The sequence below is a fragment of the Arvicola amphibius genome, chromosome X (genome assembly GCF_903992535.2).
Source record: "Arvicola amphibius chromosome X, mArvAmp1.2, whole genome shotgun sequence".
Classification (NCBI taxonomy): Eukaryota; Metazoa; Chordata; class Mammalia; order Rodentia; family Cricetidae; genus Arvicola; species Arvicola amphibius.
In genome coordinates this window covers 125,636,866-125,647,337 of record NC_052065.1, presented here as the reverse complement: position 1 = coordinate 125,647,337, position 10,472 = coordinate 125,636,866, and the positions used below count along the sequence as shown (strand labels likewise).

The window sequence follows — 10,472 nt, the reverse complement described above, 5'->3', positions numbered from 1 at the left end:
TTCTACTTAGGAACTTTATTCAAAACAAGAACAATAAAGCTAGTTTTTAAATAGCAGCATAGCAATTAACATACAAAAGCAAAAACATACACAAGAGAAAGCAGTCTTTATGAGGGAAGGAAGTATGGAATGGAGAGATGAACACTATTATTTACAGAATACCTTTTATTGGCAGTCCCTGTGGTATTACCAGATCCAGGCTTCATTGCTGCCTTGTGAAACCAGAAAGCTTGACTGCATTGAACAGATACCCTCTCTATGGTAGAAATCACACAGCTCACAATCATTCTACTTTTTGTTGTCAGAAAATGCTCCTTCATTTCCCAGCCACCAAGACCCAAATAATCACACAGAAATTATATTAATTACAACACTGCTTGGCCAATGACTCAAGCACCTTTCTAGCTAGCTCTTATAACTTAAGTTAACCCATTTCTATTCATCTGTATGTCACCACAATGCTGTGCCTTACCAGATAAAATCTGAGGCATCTGTCTCCTTCAGCAACTACACAGTGTCTCCTTGACTCTGCCTACTCTATATATCTCTGTTCAGATTTCCTACCTGACTTTGCTCTGCTAAGCCATTGGCAGAAAGAGCTTTATTCATTAACAAATAAAAGCATAACATATACAGAAGGACATACCATATCATTTTAGTAACTTGTTTCAAGCATAGTGTCTTGTGTGTGGAGCTCACATGTAAAGTGCTTATCTAATAAGAACAAGGACCTGTTTGGTCTCTAAAACCAGAAAAGTAAGCATTTCTTGTGCTCTACCATCTTTCATTTTTGTAACCATGAAGAAGAAAGAATTAAGGTAAATCCTTTTAATTTTTCCATTTTCCAGATATAAACTCTGTGATCCAGAGAGATTTGGCAACTAGTCCATGATCTTATATAACATGAGTAGTGGATGGAATTTTAACTCAGATATTAGGCACCTAAATCCATTGAGATCAGAGGTTTCGATATTGTTGCTTCAACAAAAATAAGTATGCACTTATGTGCATGCAAGCATTGTGTGATGTTTTGTGGAGATGATCAGAAAATGGTAGTGTAGGCTAAAGTAGTGAATGGGAACTAAATTATAAGCTTCAACGATAGAAGAAAAACATTTTCAGATACAGCAAGTGACTTTATCTAATGGCAAAGAATAAAAATGTGTCTCGATGTGAAAATGTCTTACATCTAGATCCAAAATGAACTTGAAAAAAGCATTTGTTAAGAACTCCTGAACAACTACAGTTTCTATTTGATGCTAGTCTGAGATTCAGAGAAAATCACTAAAGGATACAGAGCAAAGAGTATATAGTGCAAGATGAAAAGAGCCTGTGGTGAAGCTCAGGACTGTCTGCATCAGTATTGATTGAGGTAGATATAAGAAAAGCCCATGCTCTCTGGTGTTGATAGTGCACAGAGTAGGAATGATGGAGAATTTCAGAAATGTGATGCTTCATTTTTGCAATGTCCTCTCACAAAAGGCAATAGCAGGAAATTTCTCTAGTGATAATATATGAGAAAAAAGCTGGAAGAATAGTTTGGGTTGATGCATTCTATGAAAAAGTCTGTTTTGTGCAGAGGAATCCTTACAATAAACATAGATACAGATGGCCAGGCAGAGAAGGAGCATTTGAAGAGCAGTGGTAGAGCATATATATATGCTCATTGGCTAGAAAAGATTTCCCACTAGGACACTATAGCCACATCCTTTGAGACTGTTAGCTATCTTCAGTTAAGCCACTTGAACCACATGAGGTTCCTGATCTGGTACTTTTTCCACTGAGAAGGAATGGACTTGACTATAGTTAAAGCTCCAAGTAGGGCAGTTAAAATGATAAAGGTTTCCATGGCTAAAGTGGCAGGATTCAAACTGAGCTTTGATGCCCCAGCTTTCAAACAGCAGGAACAGCTGGAAAAAGCAAATCAGAATTGCAGGAGCCTTGTTGAACTGCAAATAAGCGAGCTCCCAGGGAACAAAGAGAAAGCAGGTTAAGGCAAGTCACAGAATTGAGTAAGCTACCCTTTCATTATAATAAGAAATAGAAGAAGATGTTGCCAGGTAGTTTGACTTCAAGCTATGCATTTCTATCTCCTATCTCTTGGTCTTGGTTTCATTATTAGCAAAATAATAACAACACCTATCTTTGGTAGAATTATTGTCAGACATGATGAAGATTTGCATTAAAACCCTTCATAAGTTGTACTATGTTTCCATGGTAATGAAAACTTAATACTTATGTTTTGCTTCTCCTAATTTCTTTCCTTTGTAGGTATTATACTTTCTTCATTTTTATGTAGTAACATTTATGTAGAAACTAAAATGAGCTATATGCAAAATACACACATGTCCATCTCTTTGGAATTCTGTCTAAAATATTTGTACAGTCTGTTCTACCTAACCCAGAGGAAGTTTAAGGTCTACAAGACCAAAGGCATGATATTTTCATTGATCAGTACAAAAAGAACAATAAATATGGAATCATCAATCTATTCACACCTGAGCACAAGGTCAAGATACCCACAACAGATTTATACCAATAATTCAGTGTGGTATACTAAGAATAAAATGCACTAATCTGAAAACCTTAAAAATCATACTAAATTGTCACTATCCCCCAATCATTCATTTACCCCTATTACTATTGTTTTCCATTTTAACTGATACATAATGGTTCTTTCATGAAATTATTCTTTAATACATAATATACACCCTCTTGTCCCGTTAACTTCCATGTTCTTAAAAGGAGGTATTATGCTTGTTGAATGAACAAATGGTCAGGGACTCATTAACTCATTTACTCTTTCACAATAATATCCATGTAAAATTATATATCTCTCTATATATACGTGTGCCTGGGTGAGTGTGTCTAAAATGTACTTTGATCACATTTCCACAATTACCTTGCCAAATTCTCTTCTCTTCTCACTGGTTATCTTCTTCCAAACAAGAATTACATCCTGTGAAGAGATAGTTTGTGGTGGGGTAAAGGCAGAGTTTTCCTGTCCTGAAGCTGTCTTCAAATAAACACACCAAGGCTTATATTATTTACAAATGCTCAGTCTGATAGCTCAGGTTTATTACAAGTTAGTGCTTACAACTTAAATTAACCCATTTTCCTTATTTATGCTCTACCATGTGGCAGTACCTTTATTAGCATGGCACATTTATCTCCTACTCCCTCTGCATCTGGCTGTCACCTCCTCTGACTCCACCCTTCTTCCTCCCAGCATTCTCAGTTTGGTTGTCCCATCTTTACTTACTGGTTGATTACTGGCCAATCAACTGTTTATTAACCAATGAGAGTAATACATATTCGCAGTGTACAGAAGGATTATGGCACAGCAGTGGGCTGATTCATTTAATATAAATCAGTTCAAGTAGAATAATGTTTAGAGAAAGAACACAGCTTTAGCAAGTACTAATTTTTTGAATTGTAGGCAAAACTAATGTTCAGTTGGATTAGATATACAGTTCATATTTTTTTAAATCTTTGTGGAAAGTATGGATAGCTTATCGAAGAAAGACACTGTCAGGCACACAACTGACTGAATTGATCACCAGATAATGAATCTTTAATATATATATATATATATATATATATATATATATATATATATATATATATATAAAATACATTCTAAGGTTTATATATATTTCTATATATACATTCTATGTGTATTATATACATAGGAATATGTTTTCTAATATATATATATATATATATATATATATATCCTATCAAATATACCTTGGAATATTTACACTTGAAAGGAAAGCTGAACAACCCAGAGTCACACCAAAGTACTAGCACATTTGGTGCTTGAGAACTCTGAGTGAGAATCACCTGAAACGATTGTGAATCATTTCGAGAACTAACATGCACAGCAGACTAACTGAATGAGTCTCTGGGAGGAGTGCATACATATTATTAAAGAAAATTCTCTTCCACTAAAGTGTAACAGACATATGTCTGGACCAGAAACTGCTAATCTTTGCCTCCATAGGGCCAGATACTTAATTTTCATGGCCATAGGACCTCTGTCAATATAGCAAAGCCAATACATATAATGGAATTTAGTAGATATTGTATTCTAATAAAACCTTTTTTTTAGATAGAGTTTCACTATGAAGCTCTTAGCTAACCTAGAACTCACTATATAGGTTAGGCTGGTCTCGGACTAAATATCCACATGCCACTGCTTTCCAAATGATGGAATTAAAGGTTTGTTCTTCCATACTTACCCACGGATGATAATATCTATTCTTTTTTAATACATTTATATTTAATTACATATATGTTTACTCTATTTACAACATTTTCTCCACTCTCTCTTCTCTTTCCCTTGTTCCCAGGTGCCTTTCACACCAAATTAATAGCCTCTTTTTCTTCCATATATGCATGTATGAATATATATAAATATGAGTAAATATATAACTACAACCTGCTGAATCTTCTTAGTGTTGCCTGTGTATATATGTTTTTTCCTTGATTCTAAGGTACTGCAATGTCAAAACATCAGGAGATGCAAAGAGCTTTCAGAAAGCATTGCAAAACACATATAAATGCTCATTCATTATACCTTGAAATTTCCACCATAAACCCAGTCACAGATTTATCTTTCATCACTTCAGTATACATATCTTACTACAAAAATATGATTTCTGATTTCTTCAACTCAGATATCTTGTCAGTGATGTGTGCCTATATTTGTTCCTGAAACATGGTCTTGATCTGAATTTTTGTTCTTACCAAAATACCAAGTTTATCTACCACTTTCTCATATACTTACTCCATCTAGTGCCCTGAAAATTTAACTATATACTAACACTGGCACAAAGAACCCTCTGACAAGCAAGGTGGAGGTGGCAATGCCTTTAATCCGTGCATTCAGGAGGCAGAAGCAGGTGGATTTCTGTGAGTTCGAGGCCAGCCTGACCTACAAGAGCTAGTTCCAGGACATGCTCCAAAGCTACAGAGAAACCCTGTCTCAAAAAATAAAAAAAGAACTCTTTGACAGCCCTCTATTCATTGTCAGTTCTATCATCCCCTTGCATTTAACTCCAACACTTTCATTACATTTTTTTACTCTATTACCCCTTTTTAAACTCTATTCTTGTTTAGAGGAAATTCTTTTAAATTTGTTTTCTAGATTTACAATCTCTGTCTTTTTAGTCCATTAATTCAGGATTTTTTTTACCATATTTTCACTTAAACAATTCTTGATAAGGAGACCAAATATTCATCTTGCCAAGTCTAACAGTTAATTTTTATTTCTCACCTTATTCAAATGCTTGTCAAATATTTTTAAATCTTTACCAATTGGTTTCTTTGCCCTCCAAATGCATGATTCTTTTTCTGTCTAAACATTACCACTCACATTATTCTGACTCTTTCCTTTTTTAGCCTATTTTATATAATATCCACTTACTTAAGTTGGCACTCCCCCAACTTATTTACTAGCTTGCACAGGTACTCCACTGCACGTAGAAACACAATACTAAAGATTTGAAAAGTCCTTCATATGAGAGAAAACATATGGTATTGGTCCTCTTGTATCTGGTTTACCTTAATATAATTTTTTTCTAATTCTATCCATTTTTTCTGCAAATCTCATTATTTTTTATAGCTGGATAATATTCTATTATGTATATGTACTGCATCTTCATTATTCACTCCAGTTGTTGAATATCTAGGCTGTCTCCATTTTCTAGGTATTCTGAATACGGCAACAATGGACACTAATGTTTAGGAATCCCTAAAATAGGGTACATTTGATTATATGAGAGTTCATTGGGTATATACTCACAAGTTGTGTGTGTGTGTGTATATGTGTGTGTGTAGTGAAAAAAAGTCACTGAAATGACTTCTAATGATATTCTGCTATACTCATAGATTAGATGGTTCCTAGACCAATGGTTTTCAGAGATATTTCACCCAGCAACTGATGGAAGATGTAGAAACCCACCGCCAAATATTAGATAGTGCTTTGGGAATTCCATGGAAGAGAATGTGAGGTAAGAAGGATTGTAGGAGTGAGAGGGGTCAAGGACATCACAAGAAAACCCACAGAATCAACTACCTGTGACCATAGGAGCCCACAGAAACCGAACTGATGACCAGAAAGCCTGCCTGGGACTGGCCTAGGGCCTTTGCATGTATGTTACAGTTGTGTAGCTTGATCTTCTTATGTAACTCCAACAGTGTGGTTCTTGTGTCAGTTTTCAGGATCCTATTTCTCATATTGGATTGCCTCATCCAGCCTTGAACTTGATATGACATTTTTAGTTGATATCCATTGGAGCCCTTCCCTTCTCTGAATAGAAATGGAGGAGGAATCAATGGGAAGCAGAGAGGAAATGAGAGGCAGGGACTGAAAGGAGAGAAAAGAAGGGAAAGGGCAGTAGAGTTTTAAATAAATAAATTAAGTGTTTCTTAGACATTTACATTTCTTTTTTCCTTTTTGTGTGTTTTTTGTTTTGTTTTGTTTTGTTTTGTTTTGTTTTGTTTTGTTTTGTTTTGTTTTGAGACAAGGTTTCTCTTTTGCTTCGGTACCTGTCCTGGAACTAACTCTTGTAGACCAGGTTGGCGTTGAAGTCATAGATATCCACCTGCCTCTGCCTCCCGAGTACTGGGATTAAAGGTGTGTGCCCCCACTGCCTGTCTTCTTTCTTTCTTTTATGCACTTTCTGTTTAGTTCTGTAGTCTGAATGGGCTGACAGTTGCATTCTGAATGAATTCAAGAACCTTTGTACTGCTAATGGGGAAGCAATGTTTAGCACTGAAAACTTGGCTAACAATTCAGGCCAGGGGAAGTAGGCCCATGTGAATAGTCTATTTCTTATAGTAACTAAATTGATTCAGCAGCAAACATCCTTCTAAATACCTACAGCGGGGGCTAACTGAGAAGCAAAGGACAATGGCGCTGGGCTCTGATTCTTCTGCATGGACGGGCTCTGTGGGAGCCTTCTCAGCTTGGTCGATCACCTTCCTGGACCTGGGGGGAGTTGGGAGGACCTTGGACTTAGCATAGAGTGGGGAACCCTGATGGCTCCTTGGCCTTGAGAGGGAGGGAGGGGAGGTATGGGTGGAGGGAAGGGGAGGGAAAGGGGAGAAGGAGGGGAGGGAAGGGGGAGGAGGAGCGGAGGGAGGGGGGAGGAGGAGGGAAGGAGACGGAAATTTTTAAATAAAAAAAATAAACCATGAGAAAAAAAATAAATAAATACCTATGAGCATATGTAAACCCCAAAATAAAAGTAGTTCCCAAAATTGATCAGAGAAGCATCTTTTTTTTTTTTGCTATAAACAGTGGTGAATGCAAAGCCTCATAGTCATGATAATTCAAGATGCAGAGAAAAAGCAATGATGTGGACCAAACCCCAAAAGTCCCTTATACCATCCTCCTTAAGGCTCACAGAGCACTGCAGGGGAGGGTGTGGGAAGTTTATACAATGCAGAAGAAAGGGCTAAGAGCCATGAAATGACATTCTAGATTGATTTTTAAAAAGCTACTAATCATTAACTTGTATCAACTGTAGTTCACCTGCGCTGAGCCAATGCAAGACCAGCCTTATAAACAGTCAATGGAAGATGGGAAAGGGGCTCAAGGAAACCTACATTTTACCATTGAATTATGAGTGAGAGATAGATTCTGAGAGAGGGGCTATCACTGTTATTTGTATGCACTCTTGAACCTACCAGGCTTCAATGGATAGCTCCAAACCCTGTCATACAGGTGATGGGAACAAGAGGAAAAAGCTGCTAACTTCATGATACTCAGGAGAGAGTAAAAGTAAAGACACAAAGAGAAATTATAAAATGCTATGAATTTATAGATTTACTTGATAAATTAAAGCATAGGAAAACTGAAAAGAATATGATTTAATGAAAAGGGGGTGATTTTGAAGTTATTAGCTAATGGTGAAAATAGTAATCAGAAATGTAGAAATAATGCTAGTTGGTATTCATAGAAAGGTTTTGGTGGGGATTCTAAATTTTACCTACATATCAAACAATGTCATGAAAGGTAAGCACATACCTAAAGGGATATATTCATTAAGGAGGAATGCAATTTCTATAAGGGAAACCATATTGACTTAATCAGATTAAACTCTTCCATTGCCAATAATATGAAGAACTAGAACAAATTTTTTATGTCATTTTCATTTCAAAATACCTTTTAAAAGCATTGCCTTATGTTACTTATTTTGAAAAGACTATTTTCATCATGAAAAGAAAGGTGTATTGCAGAAAAAAAAACAATGTAGAGAAAAAAATTGTTCTACACAAAAACCACAAATGGAGAAATCTCCTAGTGGTCAGCTCAATCTGACAATTTTTATAAGCAATTTGAAGGAACAAATGTAATTGACACTAAGCTCTTCTAGAGATAGTGAAATGCCAAACTTCCAGAGGTAAAATATAAGAAAATTGCAATAGCCTATATAAAAGGGAAGACAATAATAGAAAAGTTTCATCATGGACAAAGGCAAGAAAAAAACTAACACCACTTTATTTTAAGGTCTGTGTACAATGTGCATTTACAGAGAATATGTAGCCTTTGGATCCTATTTCTTAGAATGAAAAAACAGCCTTAAAATATCCGACTTTATTTAAAAAAAATAGAAATAGAACCAAAATCTAGCATTTGACTAATATATAGAATTGTGCTGTATTCACACAAGGAGTGTATTGTTATCACATTCCAAACAAGAGAATGTGAATCCCAAGGAAAGTAATAGAATAACCAATGAAAAGCAAGAATTCCCATATGAGAGAAAAATCAAAAGATCATGTTTCTTAAACCTGAAGAATGAAAATCCTAAAATAATGTTGCTGAAGATTATGCAAGATCTTGAATTGACATTGTAAAAGAAGATATGGTCCTGTTCATTATGTTTCAATGTATCAAAACTAGCAAGGGTTTCATTAAGCACAGAAAAATCTACCTTGAGATTTAATGAGTGAATTTCATGTACCTGATACCACAAGCTATTAAACATGATTTTCATTGAATAGGTTCATCTGGGAGTAAAGATTAATAAGATATCAATTATTCATTCAAAGGACCCCTGTCTGGGAATGGATAAAGAGAAATAAGCATCTTAATATTACTTATGAGCCATATCTACAAATATTATCTTTAAGTCAACCACTTATTTTTCTATAGCTTCTACTTTAAGCTACCTTTTTCATTCCTTGCTTTGATTCATTAAACATGTTTTAAGAATAAAATCTTTTAATTTCCTCTCTTTAACTCATTATCCTCACAAAGTTTTCAAAAAAAAGTCTCACCTGTTGAAATAATACATTTTTCTTCATCCAACAGAGTGTGCTACTCGGCCCTGCTTAGCCTTGTCCCATTACTACATTTCCTTTCTTCACCAGTCCCAATACAATTTATATGTTCATCTACTGGGGCAAAAATACATTTTTTGAAGTGTCTGAATGAGGCAAATTTTACTCTTAATCAAGAGGCTGTGCTTGAAAGGGTGAGCACACATCTACAGGAAGTGCACTTTGTTCTTTATCAAACTATGTTTTGCTTTTATACTATAATTGCATTATTTCCTCTTCCTTTTACTCCCTCCAAATCCTAGTATACTCACTCCTTGTTGTCTTTCCAACTCATAGCCTCTTTTTTCATTAACCGTTGTTAATAAATACATATACATAATATATGTGTGTATATATGTACAAACAGGTATGCACAGATATATTAAATTTTTAAATATGTAAGTACACCCTGTTCAGTCAGTATGATGTTATTATGTATATCTCAAGGCTCAAGGCTGGCCTTAACCTTACATGAAGAACTACAGACAACTAAGTAATACATTTGGTTTGGTTTTTATTCTAACTCATGTGATAACTGTCTTTTCTCAATTACTGAGGTCCTACTTAAAAGTCTTATACAACTAGCTAGTGTTAAAAGAACTGGCACACAGGAAATGACAGAGGAAAGGACAAGGGATCACTGATCCAGGCCATCAAATTCCGTAATGCAGCAGGGTGCCTTTGTGTCAACAAAGACTTTATTGGGTGGGGAGAATTAAAGCATTTGTGTAAAAGTCTTACCCAATAAGGGAGACAAAAAGATTAAGATCTTGGCTCTCTTTTTCTCCCCTATCAGAGTAAAGAACTTCGAAAGTGTAGAGATATTTGTTTAGTAATAATTGACTCAATAAGCCTGAGTTAGGCTCCTAGTACATCATATTAATCATTCCATCTAAGAAAACATTTTGTCTTATGGATATTATATCTACAGTAGATAACTAACTCCAGTGGCTGGTCCACAATAAAAAATTTAGAAATATAAACTTTAAAATAAATAAATGAAAGTTGGCCATGGTGACAAATTCTTGCAATCTCAATAATCAAGGGACTGAGATAGAAGCACCATGAGTTCTCAGTTAATCTAGACTACTGCATAGGAAAATGCTGTCTCTAAAACAAAATATATGAATGAAAAT

At 35.3% G+C, this 10,472-nt stretch overlaps 1 protein-coding gene across 1 annotated transcript in view; it reads left to right on the top strand.

Moving 5' to 3' along the window:
* The first annotated feature begins 1,832 nt into the window (after positions 1 to 1,832).
* Positions 1,833 to 10,472, top strand: part of LOC119804487 (thymidylate synthase-like) — a 35,702-nt gene continuing 27,062 nt past the window's right edge. Inside the window, 1 exon segment of the mRNA XM_042054368.1 lies at positions 1,833 to 1,989. Coding sequence (XP_041910302.1) covers positions 1,833 to 1,989 — 157 coding nt within the window.